The 22,385-nt window shown below is 43.8% G+C and overlaps 1 protein-coding gene across 1 annotated transcript in view; it reads left to right on the top strand.

Annotated features, from left to right (window-relative positions):
* Positions 1–6,393: 6,393 nt before the first annotated feature.
* VEGFC (vascular endothelial growth factor C) overlaps positions 6,394–22,385 on the top strand; it is a 106,315-nt gene continuing 90,323 nt past the window's right edge. The window contains exon 1 of the mRNA XM_049631795.1: positions 6,394–6,824. Coding sequence (XP_049487752.1) covers positions 6,678–6,824 — 147 coding nt within the window. The 5' untranslated portion in view covers positions 6,394–6,677. The remainder of the gene's footprint in view (positions 6,825–22,385) is intronic.

The following is a 22,385-nucleotide window of genomic DNA, read 5'->3' on the forward strand; positions in this document are numbered from 1 at the left end:
CAAGCAGCCAAGGTGACAGAGATTATCTTCCCCAAGTGTTTTTTTTTTTAATCTGCATACTCTAAAACAGGTATTGTGTCACAAAAAATATTCCTCAGTCAGACTCTTGGGGACTTTAAGAGGAAATGAGATATGGAGCCCTTGACAGTCATTTGTGGCAGCTTCATTGATTTTCCCTTTCCTTTTTTCCCTTCAGTTTCACTTGGCGAGGGTTTAGAGGTCCAGCAACAGGACTGTTTTCCATTCCAGTTTTTGCTTGCGTATGAAATCCCTGATTTCTGACTTAAGGCCATTCAGTGAGGAAAGAGCTGTGGTCATAGCTGCTCCAAGATCTACACCTGAATGTTTTCCAAAGGTGTTAAGGTCTCCAATATATTCATCTTTCTATTTGTCTGTGACCATGGTGTCCAAAATTTCTAATATTTATAGTGTTTCTAAATTCCTCTGGTTTTATTATAGAATTTGACATCTTTAAAGCCACAATCAGAATATTCACAGTACCTTTTCCTTTGAATTTTATCACATATGAGGTTCCTAATAACATATAAATCAATTGATGTAGATCTGGGAACTCTCAATTAAATGCCCTTAGAACCACAGCAAATTGCTGTAAATCTCCGCCTACCCTGCATAGGCTTTGGAAAGCCTTTGAAAATCACTTTCAGACCACATTCGGGGCTCAAGTTCCACCATAAGGGGCTTTTTCTGACCTGGATACCTTTAAGAGCCAATTCAGCTTTCAGAGTGGTTGGCTGGCCAGCAGGAAAGGAGAGCTGGTCAGAAAGAGTGTTGGAGGTAGGGGACAAGGGAGGACCACAGGATAGAAGAAGAGGGAGGGTAAGATCAGAACTTTTAGGTTCAAGTTATGGTTTGGGCAGATCAGAAAGACAGTCTTTCACATTGTTCATTTGTCTCCTTCACAGAATATTTAGAGAGGCAATCGTAGAATCTGAATTTCTCTTGCAAGCTTTCTCATACCAATAAAAAAAAAACAACACAGGTCATTGAATGTTTGCATTTTTAGTCCCTTTCCATTCTAAAAACAAACAAACAAACAAACAAACAAACAAAAACACTTCTCAAATGAACAATTTTGTTCCAATGAAAGGTTTCCCCAAATGGCCACTAAAGTTAAACTACCGTTGGTAAAACTGTGCCATTTCGGACACAACTCACGTGTATTCGTTACGGTATAAATACACGCAAGAGGCCTTCAGGAGACACACACCTGGGTTTAGTCTGGGACAAACGTGTGACAGTCTGGCAATGGGCCGTCAATCCAGTGGCTTGTTCACCTATGTCCTGGGCTCCCCAACCTATTGGCTTGGTGGTCTCCCCTGGAAGACCTGACAGATCTCGGAAGACACGAGGTTTAGACATGAACTCCCACCCATCCGAGAGCGACAGAAGACCACGAAAAGCACAGTGACCCAAACCAACGTTGTTAGTACTGAGACAGCTTTCCGCCAGGGATGTGTGTCTACAGATAGGATCGAATCACCAAAGAGTCCCTGAAAGGCAACCTCACAGGACAAAATACACTTAGCACTTCAGAGCTTGATGAAGACTGGAACTGAGACCTAATGGGGACACTTACCTCATTGCAGGCCTCAGCGGGGCCCCCCATTTCTGAATTAAGGGACTTGGGCTTCAGCACAAAGGGGACTTTAAATAGGGTCTCGCCGGGACTTCCAGGTTGTTTAGCTCACCAAAGTATCACCGGATAACCCTTCAATAAACAAAAGTCTCGGGCGCCTGGGTGGCTCAGTCCGTTAAAGTGTCCAGCTTCGGCTCAGATCAGAGTCTCGTGGTTCATGGGCTCGAGCCCCGCGTCAGGCTCTGTGCTGACAGCCCGGAGCTTGGAGCCTGCTTCGGATGCTGTGTCCCCCTCTCTCTCTGCCCCTCCCCCGCTCTTTCTCTCTGTCTCAAAAATAAACATTAAAAATTTTTTTTTAATAAACAAAAGTCATATTTAGAACTTACTGCATTAAGGGACAGCACCATTGTGACAGTTTTAGCAGTGTCCCAGGAGAGGTCAGTCAGAAGCAGAATAACTGTAGGACTTTGGGTTCTGCACTCAGTAGGTTAAGATGGTGTAGGACTGGGCAGTCTGTGATGTCACCGTTCAGGACTGGTTGACACATGAAGGGGAGGGTCTTGATAAGGAAGCTGTTACTGACAAGAAGGCTGTTGCCAGAGTGAGATTACTGTCTTCGATACACTGATTGGTCGGCTTTTACTGCAGCAAACTGTGGATTTAATCGCTAGTTTGCAATCTTCTCTTTCCTAGGCTAAAGTTTCCTAGAAGGAATAACTAAGTCGCATTGACATAAGTGTGTTTATCGTTGTCTCCAAGTCAGGTTTACAGATGGCCTCAATTCTCAAAGACTCTGATTTTAATGCCAGTAAAAGCAGAATGTCAAACGAAAACATCAGATATTACAAAAAAGGACATACACCAGTAAAAGAAAACAATTTGATTAAAAAACACATTATGAGCATTTCATTTTATTTATTTATTCATTTTATGTGTTTGAGAGAGAGAGAGCAAGGGAGAGGGGCAGAGGGAGAAAGAGAAAGAATCTTAAGCAGGCTCTAATATGGGGCTCAACACGGGGCTCAATATTATGACCTTGGGGTCATGACCTAAGCCAAAATCTAAAGTTGGAAACTCAATGAACTGAGCCACCCAGCGCCCCACATTTCACTTATTTTATTTTTATTTTTATTTACTTTAGAGAGAGTGAGAGCACGAGCAAGGGACAGGAGCTGCGGGGAGGAGAGAGAGAGAGAGGAAGAGAGAGAGGGAGAGAGAGAAAGCCCCATGGGGGCTCAATCCCACAAACTGTCAGATCGTGACCTGAGCTGAAACCAAGAGTCAGATGCTCAACTGAGCCACACAGGCAGCCCCCCCAACACATTTCATTTTAAAATTCGATCTCGAGAACAGAATATTACAATAAGCTCAAACTTAATATCCAGCAAGAAGGGGGCACAGAGAATTAGTTCCCCAAGTCACATAGAAAACCTCAATGCTGGGGCACCTGGGTGGCGCAGTCGGTTAAGCGTCCGACTTCAGCCAGGTCACGATCTCACGGTCCGTGAGTTCGAGCCCCGCGTCGGGCTCTGGGCTGATGGCTCAGAGCCTGGAGCCTGTTTCCGATTCTGTGTCTCCCTCTCTCTCTGTCCCTCCTCCGTTCATGCTCTGTCTCTCTCTGTCCCAAAAATAAATTAAAAACGTTGAAAAAAAAAAAAAAAAACCTCAATGCAGCTGTAAGGTCAACATCATCTATAGTACAACTAAGTATAATAAAATTAAAAACTACTAACAAAAACTTCACGTGTCTTTTTCCAATGACAAAAAAAATTTAATAACTTCTCAAAGAAAAAAAGTCAAAAGAAAATTATGGTAAATTTACAACACCTCAAAGAAAAAAGTCGAAAGAAAATTATGGTAAATTTACAGCTCACCACAGAAAGCAAGAGCCAAATGCAGCACGAAAAGGTAAAACAGCCTGTCCCCTTCGACCTTCAAGGCACTCTTCACCTAATGCACGCTGGTCTTCTAAGACTGGTCTTTCTTTCAAGTGTACTTTTTGCCAGCATTTCTTTTACTTGAAATAATAACAGGGGTAAGAAGATAACATTTTTGAGAAGAAAAAAGTCTGTATGTGCTTCCTGCTGTATTTCATATAAAATAGATCATACCGTTAATATGATACATTTTTAAAATATGTTTTCATCGTTGATTTGCAGTCTCCACACTATGCCCTGCCCTAGGAGTGTCCTAAATGCCTGAGAGTCTCAATGTGGTGGCCCATTAGGGTCCTCAGTCCACATCCTACCCCAAACCAATTAAACCAGAAACTCTCAAGGGTACACTCAAGCATGTTTTCGAAACCTCTGATAGGTATTTCAAGTGCGAAGCGGAGAAAGGCTCTCAGAGAGAACGGTCAAGAGAAAGCTCCAGCTAGGACTTCGATCCTACTCCCGGTCTGACCTTGCCTCCTCCTTTCCCACAGCTTCATCAGTATCTGAAGACAAAGAGAGCAAACTGATGAAATAGGAGTAGAAAGACAGCAAAAAGAATATCCCAAAACATCCCACTATGCCATGATCTTGGGCTGACTCCCCGAGTGTTCCCAACATAATAGAGATAAATAACAAAGCTCTAATCTTGGGCACAGGAAACCAGCTTCACAAATAGTGGGTAATGTGCATGTGACTAACACCAGTGCACCTGAAAAATTCTTGAGGAATTTAGTTGATTTTTTTAATGTTTATTTATTTTAAAAAATTTTTTAATGTTTTATTTATTTTTGAGACGGAGAGAGACAGAGCATGAGCAGGGGAGGGGCAGAGAGAGAGGGAGACACGGAATCCGAAGCAGGCTCCAGGCTCTGAGCTGTCAGCACAGAGCCCGACACGGGGCTCGAACTCACGGACCGTGAGATCATGACCTGAGCCAAAGTCAGATGCTTAACCGACTGAGCCACAGAGGCACCCCTGTTTATGTATTTTTGAGAAACAGAGACAAAGTGTGAGTGGGGAAGGGTCAGAGGAAGAGAGGGAAACACAGCATCCGAAGCATGCTCCAGGCTCTGAGCTGTCAGGACAGAGCCGGATGTGGGGCTCAAACCCACAAGCCGTGAGATCATGACCTGAGCCGAAGTCGGACACACAACCGTCTGAGCCACCCAGGTGCCCCGAATTTAGTCGATTTTAAGTGTAGTGTGAGTCAGTAGTCATTTGGCTGCCAGCAAATTAACTCCACCGGAGGCTGGATCAATATATGTATAACGTCTGGACAGAGAAGACTCTGTACGTGCTTACGGGAACACTTTAAGTACTGAGTCATGTTCTGAGCAGCATACTATATGAAGAACATGGAGAATGAGATTAAGGTTGATGAGGGAACTTGGAACTGTCATCTTCACAAAAAGGATATTTTGCTGGGAGGAAAGCTAGCATAGGGAAAACATGACACATGTTTTCAAAATATTCAAAGAACTCACATGTGGAAGTTAGATTAGATTTATTGCGTAAAGTCCAGAAGTCGAAAGCAATGGCTAGATGGAAGGAAATGCTTTTCGGCAGTGTTGGTTTTGCAAAGGCACAGAGGACTCCCTGTCCCTGGAGCTATTTGAGCCTTCAAGTATGCAATGGGTGAGGGCGGTTTCCGAACTTGCAGAGAATTGAAGCAGATAACAGCGCGTCCTCCATCTAAGATTTTAGGATCAGTGTACTGAAAAGTAGCTCGGGCTTCCGTTCTGAACACTGTTGAAACCCAGTAGCTTGGTCATCAGCAACCCGTCCACTCTGCCCCGAGGAGGAAGACACCAGGGCAATCAGCCCCACAACGTGTTTTTCCCAATGGGGACACGCAGTGACTTCTCCGCACAGGTCACTTCCTACACTAGGATCAACACACGCGGCTGTTTATCGCTCCCTTTCCCATTTAAACCCAACTTCCCTGCAGAAACTGACGCCTCGAGACTTTGCTCTCCGCGAAGACTGTGGCCCTCCATCCCCACCCGCCCCAAGTTTGGGATTCCAAGGGGATCATTAGCATTCACCCCCGTAGCCTGTCCTGCACTCTGAGCTCTTGCTGCACATGAAAGTTGCCCAGAGGAGGGGAGCGAGGGGGCGGCGGCGGGCTCCGAGGTCCCGGCGGGGTCTCCGCCATTGTGACGACTCTCTCTCTCGGACCTTCTGGAGCCCCCCGGGGGCACTTTGCAAACCTGGAGCAGGAGGGCGGGGGGGGGCGCGGAGGGCGAGGCGTGCCGGTGGGCTAGGGGCAGGAGCCCGGGAGCCGCCTGCCGAGGACAAAGGGTCGGCCTGCCTTCCCCACCACGCCGACTCGGTCGCGCTCCCCCTCCGCCCCGCGCGGCCCGCCGGCCCCGGCTGGACTCGCCCCACGGGCCGCGCTCCCGGGAGGGGGGCGGGGGGAGGGGACGCGCGGGGCGCCGGGGCGGAGGCGCGGGGCCGCGGGGAGCGCGCGGAGCGCTTCCGAGGGAAAGTGAGAGGGGAGGGCGGCCGGGCTCGGCACGCTCCCTCCCTCGGCCGCTTTCTCTCACATAAGCGCAGGCAGAGGGCGCGTCAGCCATGCCCTGCCCCTGCGCCCGCCGCAGCCGCCGCCGCTCGCCCCGCGCTCCGGAGCCGCCCGCGCCGCCGAGCTCCCCCGGCCTGGCCGCGCGGCGCCCCGCCGCCCTCCTCCCGGCCGCCGCTCGCTGCACCGGGGGAAGGGGAGGGGAGGGAGGAGGGGGCCGCGGGCTCGGGGGGGTGGGGGGGCCGCAGGGGCCGAGCGGCGCCGAGGGGGTCGGCTTTGCCCCCCTCTAGCCAGAAAGCGAAAACAGAAAGGCGGACCGAGGCGCCGTCCCCCCCCCCCCCCCCCCTCGCCCTCGCCCTCGCCTCACCTCGCCGGCTCCGAATGCGGGGAGCTCGGACGTCCGGTTTCCTGTGAGGCTTCTACCTGACCCCGCGCCCCTCCCCGGCCCCGGCCAGCACCGCGACGCGAGGCGTCGGGAGCGCCCAGCCGCGGACCGCTGCCGCCGCCTCCGGCCGCCCTCGGGGGGTCGCCGGCGGCTCCGCGCGCAGGGAGCGCAGCGTCGCGGGGGCGCCACGCGCCCACCCCGCCCCCACCGCGGCCGGGCCGCCGCGCTCCGGGTCCTTCCACCATGCACTTGCTGGGCTTCTGGTCCCTGGCGTGTTCCCTGCTCGCCGCTGCGCTGCTGCGGGGTCCGCGCGACGCGCCCGCCGCCGCCTCCGCCTTCGAGTCGGGACTCGGCTTCTCCGACGCGGAGCCCGACGCGGACGAGGCCCAGGTAGGTGCGGGGCCGGGCCGGCGGTGGGGGGCGACCGCGGGGCGCTGCGGACCCAGAAGCCGCGCCGACCGTGTGTTGCTGTTTCACCTTCGGAACGTTGCCTCCAAAGTTATACCGAGCAGACTGCACGCTTCCTGGGAGAAAAGTTTTGTTTTTGTTTTTGCATAAAGTTGTTACTAAGTAGGAAAGCCAGAAAGCCTGGTAGACGCAGCCGCTGAGGTGGGGGGGGGGGGCGGTGGTAGAGATCGCGGAACCTGCTGGGGAGCAGTCGTCCCCCGCGGGTGCGCCCTGCGGGCTGGAACCCTCCCCGGGAGCGCGGCTCGTCCGGGTCCGCACTGCTCTTTTCCCTCCGGAGCAGATTAGTGGGAGTCCCCTCGGCTCCTGGGGCCAGGACGACCGGTCAACCGAGGTTCATTTTCCCGGAGTGTTCCCCTTAGGCGGAGCACCAGGCGATTTTAGGATAATGTGGAAGGGATTTAGTCACCGGGGCTTGAGGGCTCAAGACTTCAGAGTCACTTGGAGAAGTTGGCCAAACTTGAGCTGCAACAGGATCTCCCGTAGATCACGATCAGGCATGACTTTTCAACTTCAACCTCTGCGTTGCTGAAATCTGGTCCTGAAAGTCCTGAACAGTAAGGTGGATTGTTGTTTTGTTGGGTTTATGAAATAGCGGTTTAACCCTTTGCCGGAAAATGTTGCCAAGACACTTTGGAGACATTCTGATTTTCAAAAAGGAGTGACCGTAGGTGTGCCCGCTTCTCAACTTGCTTTTCCAAAATGTGCGCCTAAAAAACGTTCAGATCTGACATTAAGGATGGATAGTATTCGGAATAGAGTTGGGAAGTCCTGAAGAACTTTTTATATTACACATACTCTGGGACGTCCCCGTTCAAACATGCGCAGTACCCCTGGCTGGGTACAGAATGCGGAGCTTTATTTCAACCGATGGCAAGTGGAGAGGTGCCCATGGTGTGTGACTATCAACTGTGAGTTGACTTGATTGAATGACATATGTTGAATGTGCAAAAATTGAATTGCCTTCACAGTTATTTTGCAATACGTTTTAAGATTGAGAAGACTAATTAAAAAAAAAAAACTACCTTTAAATTTTAAATTTCGGGGTGGGGGGGAATTGAAAAAAAAACCGGAATCTGTCATTCAATATAGAAGTCAAGGAAAACAACCTTGCGAATAAAAAAACTGTTAAATTGCCGAACAGAGTGTATTCTAGGACTTGTGAAATTCCCACTTAACAGTGGTAGAACTATTATCGTGAGAATGTCTTCCTGTGCTTAAATGCCACAAAAATGTAGCATTAGACCCACTAACACTTCCTGTAATTGGAATGCCTGGAGTTTCATGATATCGACTCACTTTCTGTTTCTGCAAAGTCAAGCCATTAAAAGTATCATTTAGTAAGGCAACACCCGGAGAGGTGGCTGGTGAAAGAGACCACGTAACCTGTTCCAGAGCAGGTTATTGCCTGTGATTACTTTCTTGAGTTTACAGTAAGAAAGTGTGAAGAAGGAGGTAAAATGAGAAGTCTTGCCCGATAAGCCAGAAGCCTATATGAGAGTCACTCACCGGTGGGTCGGTCGTGAATGAACATGCCCCTGTGTGCGCATGCGTGTGTGTTATACGTGGGCGTCCCGTTGGAGGTTAAACTTGTTGTTAGTCTTCAAATCATCTTCGCTGGTGATGTAATCAACTTTTTCTTTACTGTGAAGAAAATCTTTATGCATTTTTATTTGCTTTTCATACTTAACCATCTTTTATATCCTGTATGGTGCACGTGAGTTGACATTCTGTATGTGATACGGACTCTTTGTCACTTGGTGAAACATCATTTTAGGTCTCTTGAGTTCCACGGACCACAGGGCAGTATATTATGCATGCACTAAAGTGTTCCTCATTGGTCGAGTAGAGGCTTGACAGGGCGTGTGTCATGAATGCCTTCAGTGAATTGCTGTGTCCCTGCCATGAAACTCCCAGAAGACCTGGTCCAAAGACTCCATGTCTCTCCCTAGTGGCCTAAACAAGTGACTCACAGGGATGGAAACCGTGGAGAGGGAACTGATTGTTAATTTCCTGTGAAATACCTATATCCCAAGAAGAGATTTCAGAAGGTAAATAAGGAACACTGAGTATACAAAATCTCCAACAAATGCAGGGTTTTGGTTAATTCACATTTAGGAAGTACTTTTGTAATGTTTAAAAAATACAAAATAGCTCACAAACTATAAACAAAGCTTAGCCATCCAGTCCTTTACCCCACCCACAAAAGCACACAAAAATCGGGAGGTAAAATCACAAAGACAAATGAGATCTCCTTGTTACTTGACTTATATTTGCATTTATTAGGTTCCTCTAATTATCCGTGGTACAGGACTTACTAAAAGATCCCAAAATGTTTCCCTGAAGGACAGTAGTGCAAGCAAGCCAACATCAGAAAAGTGAGGCAAACACAGTTTTGCCTATTATATAATTAGAATTAACTAGGCGTGATGGGAAAAAGAGGAAATATATAGAATTATCGTCCAACTAAAAATAAAAAACTGCAAAGCCTAGAAAGAGCAACTAGATTGCTAAATGAAATTATTTGCCAACATGACATTGCACAGAGTTCACTCTGGTTGGATGAAGTTCAGGATTTTGATGTTCAAAGAAAAAAACTTTATAATAATAAAGGAAGAGTTATGTGAAGTATACTTTTATTCCAAAAAGTGTTGGACTGGGAGTATAAGTACCTAGATCCTTATATATTTTTAGAGTAATGAATTCAAGGAGAGCACGTCTTATGTTGCACATGCCTTTGTTAAAGGTCAAAATCAACAAAAGAAAGCTTAAAGATTTATAATCTTGTATCAATTAAGTGAATAATCTAGAAGATCTGTTATTCTTGAGTGTCAAAATATAACTTCTGTTTTACATAACTTTAAGTATCCCTACTTTCTAGTTTAAATGAAAAAAACAAGATTAGCTTAATATTAACATGAATTGCTTTAATGAGAATTGCTATTTTAAATTCAAATACTGGAAGCATATATGGTTTATGGTGTCTATCACAAAAAAACTTCCTAATATTGGCAACTGGTTTGTAACATGCCAGGTTTTCTGTCTCTATTATTTATAATTCTGCGTACTTTTGTACTTGTTTTATTTGCATTTACGGTTTCAAATTAATCAGTGATGATGTTTGTCAAAATACTATCTGTATGTTACTCGCATGAGAATTCCCTAGAAGTCTTTAATTTTTTCCTCTTACCTGAGACCAGCCAAATCTCTCGGTTTGGGTCTAGGAATATACATTTTTAGTGAACATTCTAGATTACTCTCATACACAATGACAGTTTTAGATTCGTTGGTTTTACCATCTTCATTATATAACTGTTGAGTTTGCAAGGTAATGTGTTAGGGATTGAGCATCTTAAAAGACATAAGACATTTTCCTCTCTTCAAGGAGCTTACAACTCAGGTAGAAAAAAGAAAATCTTAAGCACAAAAATACTGTGAGATACCAGGGGAATGGTACCAAAGCATTGTCTGTGTCCCGAAGTTGGCACAAGACACTCAGGCATGTGGCCTGGTTGGTCCGAGTGCTTTGACGTAAGGCTGGACTTGGGCTAACAACTCGGGTGAGAATTTCTAACAGATGACTAGACTACATCAAGCACAGGAATCCCTTCGTGTTGTGGATGGCTTGAGAAGGTGAGAAGGCAAGGGGATTATATAGCGTAACAGCGAAGAATCGTAACTACGAATACGTTTTTAGAGGTGACTGGGGCTGCACTGCATAGGGCCCACACCAGTTGAAGGTGGGTCATGGAGGGTGATTCGTGCACTGAGCTCCCGAAAGACACAGGGAGCAAGAAAAGTATTGGAACCATTTGTGGGATGTTATTAGAGATCACAAAGACTTCTGGGGACGTGGTCTAGTGACCAGCAATACTCTAGAAGGGGAAGTGATGAATAGGGCAGAGTGGAGGCAGTGAGACTAGCAGCCAAAGCTGTCACGGAGGAAGAACCCATAGCTTTGGTGACTGATTTACAAGAAAGCTTAGGAAGTGGAAGAAATGGACCTTGGCGTCAGTGTTTTCATCATAGGACAATGTTGGTCCTACATGCAGGATTAGGGCGTCGCAGAGAAGAGCAGAGGCTGGTTTTCATGGACCGTTGATGGAGGATGACGGCATTATTCTGTAAATCACTTAAGATTTTACTAGACTTCAGACTCTTTGGAGAAGCAAAATAAGCTTTACACATTTACATCCTATTAAAGGAAAATAATTGCCTGGGATCAACAGGACTTAAATGGTGTAATATCCATAAAGTATTTGAGCATTTGACAAGTACTATTACAATCCCAAAAGGAAAATTAACAGTATGCATAGTCTACTGCCCTGCATTCAAAATAAAGAGGCAAATTTTATTCCACTGAATTAGGCCATAAATGCAACTATAATATGTAGTCATGGACTTGCAGCCTTCTCTGGGCTTCATGCCTCAGTACCCATGACATTTCCTGATGTACTGCAAATGTCCATACTTTCTGGCAGCAATCTTTAGAAAGGAGGTTCGGTAGTAAGGAAATACATTTGTGAAAGTGGAAACCCATGAATTCTCTTGTCTTCACTTCACTCTGCATCAGTTTATGGCGGGTGCCTGGAGTTTCACTCCCTGGAGTCCCTTTCTGAGGAGGGCAAAGGAATACATAATGGGAGGACTGGATTGGGTTCTTGCAAGCTTCCTGCCTTATGAGAGATTTCTGACCAAACTCTTGAGTGATGCTAGGGATCTATGGTTTGGGGCATAAGAAACTCAATTCATCCTTCATTTTGGTTTCCACTTCCGTGTAGTCTTTCTTCTGAATTGTGAACACCTGATTGGCAGTCATTTGTTCGAGAATCAGTTATCATCAAAATTGCTTCATAGGAAGCAGTTACCGATATCAGTGGCATGGCTTCCAGACCAGTGGGTCTCTATTCTTGTCCTTCTGAGTTGATCTGAGAAGGTGGAGGGTGGCGGACTGGGGAGGTGTCTTTCTGGCCTTCCAGTTCTGGAGCTCTTGATATGGAGGTCTTGGCCTCCTATCAACATGGGACCAACCAGGAGCTCTGTCTCATAGCTCTTTCTAGGGTGTTTTGGGACACAGGGGTGGTGGGAGAGGAAAGATGGTTTCCTGTGCCCCTGGCATCGCTTTTGTCTTTGGCAGCTATAGTGGTATTCACAGGTTCTAATTGCTGCCTGGGTACCATACATATGTCTGAATATTGCATAGATGTTTACATCATAATTCGCTTTCCTCTACGACATCCTTGGTATCTATCTATCTGTGCCATGCACTGTGCTGAGAGCTTTACAAGTTAAGTTTGTTTTTCACACATCTTTTAAATTCTTTTTTAACATTTATTTATTTTTGAGACAGAGAGAGACAGAGCATGAACGGGGGAGGGTCAGAGAGAGGGAGACACAGAATCTGAAACAGGCTCCAGGCTCTGAGCTGTCAGCACAGAGCCGTCGGGCTCGAACTCACAGACCGCAAGATCATGACCTGAGCCGAAGCCGGCCGCTTAACCGACTGAGCCACCCAGGCACCCCTGTTTTTCACTACATCTTTATGAGATGGATGTTATTCTGACTTAGCCAGGAACAAGGATAGAGCTTTTTTGTTTCATTTCTCGTTTTACTTACTTTTTAATTTTTTTTACGTTTATTTAGTTTTGAGAGGCAGAGAGAGATAGAACATGAGTGGGGAAGGAACAAAGAGAGGGGGAGACACAGACTCTGAAGCAGGCTCCAGGCTCTGAGCTGTCAGCACAGAACCCAATGCGGGGCTCCAACCCACGAACCATGAGATCATGACCTGAGCCAAAGTCAGATGCTTACCCGACTGAGCCACCCAGGGACCCGCATTTCTCGTTTAAAAAATACTTACACGGCATATGTTTTAGAAAAGTGTCATAAGGGGTTTGGGCCTTATGAAAGACCCATGATCATATATATATTCCTTTCTTGTTGCAGCTGGGTGCAGGAAGGCAGAGAGAAGAGGTACTCTGCCTACCCAGTTACTTTTATTTAAGTCCTGATTCCCTGCAGTTAGACAAATCTGAAATAAACCTGTACTTTCTTCCAGGCCTTACCATATGGTGCCCCTCTGACCAAAGAGCCATCACAGATGGCCTAATCCATAATAGGCTCGTAAGAATGACTGCGTAACAAGAATCTTCACCAGAATTCCTGACAATAATCACACAGTGTTTCAAAGTTGCACTGCTCTGACTTCAGTGAAGGATTATGGTCTTACCCATGCCAAGCGACCTTTCCAGGAATCATTGGATTTGGAGAGAACAAACTGTGGTTGGTGGAAGCATTACAGGCCCTCTGACTTCTGGGCACCCATTGTCTTATCCTGTACCAGTTACATTATTTCTGGTAGAGGTGCAGTCAAATACTACCTGGTCCTACGTTTTGTTGCAGAACGCACATTTGTAAGTGCGACTTGTATACATTTTGACTTAAGTATCATTGAGTTTTCACATTAGAAATAACAGATGTAGCAGAGAACTTCAAACAAGGGATGATAGTTCAGTTAACTTATAATGTAATTCTACAATTTACATTAAAGGGGCGCCTGGGTGGCTCATTTGGTTAAGCGTCTGACTCTTGGTTTTGGCTCAGGTCATGATCTCACACTTTCATGAGTTTGAGCCCCACATCGGGCTCTGTGCTGACAGTGCGGAGCCTGCTTGGGAATCTCTCTCTCCCCTTCTCTCTCTGCCCCTCCCTTGCTCAAGCTGTCTCTCTCTCTCTTTCAAAGTAAATAAGTAAACTTTAAAAAAGTGTTTAAAATTTTCAGTAAAAATTATAGATTTGTCTGGATAACTGTTTCTTCTGAAATTTACTCGTGTATATTCAGGTGGTTCCTATCTTTAGTTGATTTACTCTTTTTCACAATTTGTAGTTTAACTATTAGAAGAAGACATTGTCTTTCTTGGCATTCATCGTAAGAGTCAGTCAAATGGATGCCTGGAAATGCCTTTTGCCAGTAGATTCTTACTGTTTTCTGGTACTGATCGTGAGCTAGTGTCTTTCAGAGTGTTAGGAGGCTTTCATGAAGTTCTGGAATCCAAAAGCATTTTCATAAATTATTTGGTGCTATGACCCTGATATAACATAAGGCTATGTATAGTATTTATCCTCTGAGTTTGAATATTTCTAAATTTCATTAAAGAAATAGTAAGCTGTTCACTTATGAGATGTGTATACATATACCCTGGGTTTGCTGAAGAATTCTGGGATCTGAAGTTTGCGCAGGCTCCAGGACAAGGGGAAGGGATTGGATTGTCGAATGGTTCTTTTCCAAAGGCTTCCCCTAGTCCCCTGATCACCCCAGTGATCACCTGGAGGGAATACCGAGGTACTCAGGAAGGAGGCCACGGTGATGCTGCTAACTCTGCTTGCCCATTAGTATCAGGTTTATGGATTTCTTTCTCCAGATTCTCCTATTTAGATTGACTTCAATTCAGGGGCATTTTAATTAATTCTCACTAGTAGCAGCTTCAGTTCTAGGCAGGAAATTACAATGTGGTGAGTGATCACACAACTTAGAGTGAGTGATTCTTGTCTATAACAAGCATGTGATCTTGTGTAAGGAACAAGAAGCTTACTCATTAAAAATACCAGAAGTGGGTTACACTGGAAATGCAGACAGTGGAAGAGCTATTGTAAGGAAGTCTCCTGATTTACCAGAAGTTGTCGAGTGAGCCCTGGAGGCTGCATGGACAAGCATGGGAAGGCTGGACTGGTATGAGGTCAGCTGTGCAAAGCAAGTCGATGGTGGTTACAGAAACAAAGGAGGGGATTTCACATATTGAAGTGTGAGTGCAAAGTACAAGTCAGTCTAGTCAGCAGGGTGTTTGGGGAGAAGGGAGTAGACTGTCCAGAGCTTTAAGGGAAACAGAGGGGAATCTTGTAGAAGGTATAAAAAACCAAGGAGCAGGACCTAAGTTTGGATCTCGGTTGACACAACAGGAGCCACTGAAGATTCTTGAGTGATAGGCTGAAATTGGTGTCTTAAGGAACTTAATTTGGCATCATTGTGCAGAAGTATCTAAAAGAAGAAGACTAGAAGGTGGCTGCAAGGTTCCCCGAAGCCATTATCAACTGCAGACTTCCTTGCAGTGTCTGTCAACGATTGCTGTTCTCATTCTGTGGGCCACCCATATATGGAATTTGAACTCCACTATATGTTCCTGGTTATTTCTGATGATGATAGTGATGACCACTGCAGATTTATGTAAGCACCCACCCCTGCGCTATCTGGAAACATTTATAAAGTATATTAATAACAGACATTTTCTCTATTATGGCTCACATTCCAAACAGAGCAAGTAGTGTAAACAATGGTCATGCTTAGATACACACACACACACACACACACACACTACCCCCCACCCTTGTCCCTTTCTGTCACCACTCCCCTCCCTTTAATCATTCTTCAAACTGCCAGCCATGGCTTCTGTATTTTTTCTTGCCTAGCTAAATATTTTCGGACAATCCATTGAAAGAGAATATAAAAAAAATCAGAGTATATGATATTATATTCTCCACAGTTTATATACTGATTTGTAGTTCAGCTGACAAAGAGCAAGAAAGGGAGAGCAAGAAAGAGAGAGACTGATAACTCTTAAGTGTCCCAGCAATTCCTACCCCCCCACCCTTTTTTTAAGATGGCTCTGTGCCCACTGTGGGGCTTGAACTCCCAATCTGAGATCAAGAGTCACATGCTCTACCAACTAAGCCAGCCAGGTGCCCCAGCAATTCCCACTTTTTAAAATCTGCTTTGGGTGCCTGGGTGGCTCAGTCGGTTAAGTGTCTGGCTCAGGTCGTGATCTCGTGGTTCATGGGTTCAAGTCTGGCATCGGGCTCTGTGCTGACAACTCAGAGCCTGGAGCCTGCTTTGGATTCTCCCTCTCTCTCTCTGCCTCTCCCCCACTCATACTGTCTGTCTCTCTCTCTCTCTTTCAAAAATAAATAAACATTAAACAAATGTTTTTAACCTGCTTACAAGTATTCCTGCCAACAGTAAGACTAGAGGGGACAGCCATAAGCTATCAAATTCTATAACTTCTTGTTAAATAGATGGGTTTCATCGTCAGAAACACATCATAGACATAAAGGCTGTGGTCCTAGGCATAGGAAGTAACTGTGATATTCTTCCCAGTGATTCTCCAGCACCTCCCACCTAGTTTATTACATTTTTATTATAAGCTTACAATTTTCCTGATTTCTAAAATATGGGAAGAGGAGATAATATTGATATTTGATTTTGAGACCACTGAGTCCAGGAATAGGGGACGATGGTCATCGTCTGAAGTGCCCTGCACTTAAGTCATTTGGTGAAAAGGATTTTGATACACACAAGACTTTTACAATGCCGTATCATTTCACATGACCTCATCCTGAATACTTTCAAGGCTTAAATACTTTAAAGTTCAAATCTCTGTTAAAGAAACAGACTAATGTTGCCACTTTAGTGTGTAAACCTCTCAAGTCTTTATATTATTACCTGGCATGAGAGAAATAAAAATATACGTTCTAAATTTATAGGGAAACCTTTCCAGAATACCTAAAATATTAAAAGCGGAGTGTCCACGAATAAAACATAAAGAAAATGTCATGCCAGCATGTTACCTGCAAGAGGGAAGCTTGTGTAAATTTGTTTAGGAAAATGTACTAGCCCTGCCTCTCTGGGGCAACCTTCCAGACCGGCAAAGTCTGTCCGGTCTGTGCTGTCATGGAGATGAACCGGGGAGTAGACACTTCACTTCGAGAGTAAGCGTGGTTTACCTGAGGACCCTGGCTTGCTCGCGGTAGCTGATTTTGTTCGATGGTTCTGTTTGCTGGCCTGCCAGTCAGTAGACACTGAAGTTCTTGGTGCAGCCTCTTGGTGCGGATGGGGGTGAGGAGTGTTGGAGGTGCACGAGCAAGTAAGGAAGAGGAAATTCAAAATAAGTGGGGTACACAGCTCCTAGCTCCTCAAGAGCTAATGCTGTATTTGTTCTTCATTAACATCTTGAGAGTACACTTCCTTAGGATTCCAGTACAGACGTTAGCGGAAGTATTTTAGGAACTTCTGACCAGATCCCGTATTTCTAAACTGAGAATGTTGTCCTGACCCAGTCCGGACCAAAAGATTAGACGCTAATTAGGCACTCAGCCTCCTTGTAACCGAATAAAGAATTAGATGACATATTAGCTATAGAAATCCGTGCATATCTATGTAGATTAGCCATTCAAGTCTTTATGCAGGTACGGGTATCCCCCTCTTTTAAAGTGAGTTGCAGGGGCGCCTAGGTGGCTCAGTCGGTTGAGCGTCCGACTTCAGCCCAGGTCATGATCTCGCGGTCCGTGGGTTCGAGCCCCGCATCGGGCTCTGTGCTGACGGCTTGGAGCCCGGAGCCTGTTTCGGATTCTGTGTCTCCCTCTCTCTCTCTGACCCTCCCCTGTTCATGCTCTGTCTCTCTCTCTCTCAAAAATAAATAAAAACATTAAAAAAATAATAATAAAAAATAAAGTGAGTTTCATATTTTTATTTCAGGATCAGAACTATGTGTCATGATATAAAATGCAGCTTCATATGTAAGTGCCATTATATGCCCTATTTTCAAATTTAAATTTTGCAAATTTAAATTTTAATGTAATTTTCTTCACAGTAACTTTTATACAATTTTTTTTCCCTGTTAAAAGGGCTGTGGCTTATATTTTTGGTCAGAAACAAGATTAAAATAGCATTGCATATTTAATATTCCTTTATATGTAGAGGATATGTTGTGTGATTAGTAATACTTTCGCTTCCAACTTGCTGAAGTACTTGAAACAGATGAAAACTTTCTGAGAAGAAAGAGCAGACTTTGATATTGTAGTTGTTTAGGAAAAGTCTTACATATATATGCATGGGGAGCCACACTCCTGGGAACTGGCTGGGAGCAGGGAAACTGACTCCTTATCACCTCCTCAGCCAGCTAGCGGTCAAAGGTTTAATGTCTTTTTTTCTGAAATGGCAAAAATCATTACCTTACTAAAAAAGATGTGTTGGTAAGAGCCCTATAACCTTTCCTCAAGAAAATAGCGCATTTTCTTTTCTTTGTTTACACTTACATGGAGCCTTTTCTTCCAATGCTCACCTCCCCCCCCCCCAAAACAAATGGTGAGTGGGTAAACTTGACAAATTAAATCAGACTGAAATCTGAAAGAAAATAGTCCTGATTCTCTTGTAACCAGAGTGACCACACATCTGCCATGAATCTTAGGACTGAATTCCTATAATCTGTGAAAGGGGTTGTTTTTTCCTTTCACTCAGAGTTCCTTGGAAGTAGCCGGTTAATATCAAATACCAGATGTGATGCTGTTTTAAACCACTGTGGTTTACTTTACTACGGTTAGCATTGCCTCCATGGAATATTTTTGATTCTTTCTTTATGTTTGCATCTGCTGTGTATATTTCGTTACTTTATCCTTCTTAAAGGCCTCTTCCAAGTTTATGTTTTGAAAAATGGAACACTTATGGAGGTTCATGTTTGCTTATGGGTCATGACACTTAAGACTTCCCTAAAACACAAACTAATCCTTTTGTCTCAGAGCCAGATTTACGTTTTGGGATGATAGTGAATCATTGTTTGTTCTCTTTGAATCCTAGGGCTTAAAAAAAAAGAATTGGTGTCCATCCATGCCAAATTAGAATTTTACCAAGGTCAAAATTACTCGTGAGTCATGACCATTACACTTAAAATTGAGTAATTTGAAGCTGCTTTAGATACACAGATTAAGCAAATCATGATGTCATAAATTGTAGCACAAATGATTTTTTTCCTCCTAAATATTGGTAGCCGGGGTGGGGGGCTGCTCTGTTGAGACCCATTCTGTTTTACTTTAGAAAAACGCACCTTTGTGTCATGGCCACAGGAGCGTAGCATAATGATATTACTGTAACCTAGCATACGGTGACACCCGCCTTCGTGAATGGAAGATGAAAAGATTTAAAATTGGCGTTCCCTTTCTGTGTCACGCTTATCTGTCAGTGCAGCCTGCAGTTTCTTCTGGATTCTTAAACCGGGGCCAATGTTAGTGTGACTGCCTCAAGCTTCCTCCAGCAGAAAATACCTGAAATTTTACCGTCGCAGGTACCAAGGTTTGCTGTCGTCGTCGTTGTTGTTTTTAAATAAAGGTGTTCTTGACATTGATTTTGACTTTATTGCACCTCTGTAAGGTGTTTGCGGTGTGGTAGGAAGGAGAACAAATATGCCTGATTTGCCTTAAATACCCTCTTACGACTGACTGTGGGTTTTCTCCTCCCAGGAGTGTTTTAGATAATTATAAATTGGACCTTCTGCCCCCAAATTAAAATGGTAACTTAAACACTAAGATATCCATGTGCTAAAATTGAATCTGTGACATTCAGATGAGCTGTATGGCACACCATATGCACTGTGTGTTGCACGTAAGCGTTCTACACTTGCTTAGCCAATGGGTTATAAACGAGTTGTAACAGCTACGTCTGTGCAATGCCAAGCACTCAGGTGCCGTTAGTCTGAACTTTAGGAGTTCCAGTTAAATAGTGAAGTTTAAAACCTTTCCCTTTTTAACGAAATGTCACCAACCTGTCATTAAACAAGGACTTCCACACCCGTGAGGAAGAGTGTCGTTGAGACCTAATGGTACGCGAATCTCTGAAGCTGTGTGATTTCGTGAGCACCCTGGTGCATTGTTTCTACCCGTATTTAAGTTCAGTCTTTTCCAGAACAGTTTCTGCCTTTCTAACCCTAAGCCTAAACGATTACCATTTTAGTTAACTAAATTCTGTTTTGTTTTGTTTTTTTTCTCTGGGTCCTTTGCTGGACCCCCTGACACGAGTTGGTCTGTCCCAAGGGCAGAAAGAACATGCTGTAATTCCAGGATCATGGGCTCCCTTGAAGGTTACAAAGACTCCTGATTAGAGAGTAATGCTTCACTCGAAAGCAACGTATCCCTCTTGATAACATGCCCTTGGGTGCTGACAGACATGGGACCATTCTTTCATAAACCAAAATTACAGACACAGAATAGTCTTCCTGATAAATTACATAATCTTTCCTTTTCCTATATTCCATCTTTTTACTCTAGTATATTTTGCCATTAACTATTTTTCAACACGCTTTAAACAACTTCAGCTCATTAGAGAATAACTATGTCTACCACTGCCAAGAGTCATTGTTTATACCGCCTTGTACTTCAGTCTATATATAGCATTCTACAAAGAAGGTCAACAATTTAGTGAGAGCAGAATTTCTTACAGTACATTTACATTTGAACTTAATTTCTTTTTGGAAAATTAGGCTCCAGGCTCTGCCATCTTTGCACCTCAACACATCTTCCCACTATTTTGGTGCATAAATGATGCTTTTATATCACAGTTGCTTCCATTTTAATGTAATAGTAGCTGGTTGTGGCTTGGAAAACTTAGTACATACACTTCTTCCATGACTACAGAAGTACACATAGTATGTAGGTCGTATGTGCATCTAGGGTGCATTTAACATGAGGAACCAGAATTCCTTCCCAACTTTGGGTGCTTTTTCTTGTGGCAATATATATAAATTTATAATTTTGTTAAACTGGTTTATGCTGTTGCTGCAATGTGCAATCAGAAAATTTTCCAGGATATATCTGGAGTTTATGAGGACAGCAGGAATATTTGAAGACGAAACACTCTCAGGAAATTGGGAAGGTAAGTTGCTACACATGTAGAATGTAGAATAGACAGTGTTTTGGGCGAGACCAGATGTTTCACAGCAGGGAGTGAGGGCACGGTTAAAGTATATCTGGGTCATATGTAGCTATCAAAACCCGACTTCACTGAGACTGGGAATTAAAGATGAGTATAGTTTAGATTCACCCTTATAAGTCTTCAGTTCAACAAAGTAACTTGCTTGCAGGGCCAGGTGATTTAGTCAGAATTATTTAATTAGTCGTTCTTACTTGAATCCGTATTTGATCGTAATAGATGTCATAGCGCTAAGTAATTTGGGATTGCTAGCTTAATGATTGTTGAAGAACAAATACTTGTTTTCTTTGTGTTTTTTTTTTAAGTTTATTTATTTTGAGAGAGAGTGCAAATGGGGGAGGAGCAGAGGGAGAGGGATAGAGAGAGAATCCCAGCTCATAGTCAGGAATCTTGAGTTCATGACCTGAGCTGAAATCAAGAGTCTGACGCTCAACCAACTGAATCACCCAGGCGCCCCTTGTTTACTTTGATGTAGGGCACCTTAAGGAACACTTTTCCCTCTGGTAGCATTCTTTTCTAGAAGGGGACCGTTCACTTACTTTCTTTGTGTGTGTGTGGGGGGGGGCATTCTCTTCCTTGCTTCCAATTATAATTGTGAACAAATATCAGTAGAAATTCCATGTAACCCAGTATGGATTAGTTATCGAAGCTCACCAGCAAATGTATTTACCCTGAGAATACAGTCGGCCACAACTAGACCATTAGCATGTGAAGTCATATTGTCCCCTGTTGCTCATGCATTTTTTCCCCTTTTTATGTACTGTTCTGACTAAAGTTCAGTATTTTGGTGATTATTATTGTGGGCCAAATAAAAATGTATTTCATTTTGAATTGTAAACAGAAAAGACATCAAGTTCTTTGACTTGAAGAATTAGAATTTGAGTATAACTTTGAGCTGAGAGAAGTCAAAGAATTAGATTTCTAGGCACATTCTGAGTATAAAATGGATACCTTACATATACCAAGAATAAATCATATATCCGTATCTGTTACTTTATAAAATTGATTACTTGGTTCACTAAGTAGTTATTGCCTTCTATGTGTCAGCATTTATGGTATTAAGTAAAATCTGAGGAAAACAATTCTATAAGATTCCAAGATGTAAGCTTTTATGTGCTTAAAAGTTTCATATATGATAGTGACTTTTTTTTATGGAACAGTTTTCATGTACTCGGTTAAAATTTATAAACTTCTTTTCTAGTGTTCTTTGTAGGTGGCACTGGCATAGGATATTCTGGCCAATGAAGTATAAGGCAGAATCTAAGATTTATGGGAAAACTTTCACTTTTCTGATAAAACACTGCTTTTCTTCTTGTTTTCTTCCCTGGAAATAAGAAAAGTCGCTTAAATTTAAAAATACTTCATACTTAACAAAGAACACTTTTAGACTTGTGTGGACTAAAATTTTTTAAATTATTAATGTAAGCATGTGACTGTGTAGTGACTTTCTAAATTTGTACGACGTCCTCAATCTGTTGCCCCTAGACTTATAATAATTTGTATCTTTATATCCAACATTTTTTGCATGACTGATGGATTCTCTTAAGATGATATTTATGTTCATATTTTGTAAATACTTTAAGCCAGCCACATCTGAAATAAATAACAATTGTGTCTATGAAGACATGTACACCTCCTGTCCCTTCTCACCGTTAGAAGTATTAGTAGCTTGAGAGTGACTCTGGACCAACTCTAATTGTTTAGAAAATGGCAGCTAGAGAGAAAATTCTCATGGGATT

This window comes from Panthera uncia, chromosome B1 (genome assembly GCF_023721935.1).
Source record: "Panthera uncia isolate 11264 chromosome B1, Puncia_PCG_1.0, whole genome shotgun sequence".
NCBI classification, from domain to species: Eukaryota; Metazoa; Chordata; class Mammalia; order Carnivora; family Felidae; genus Panthera; species Panthera uncia.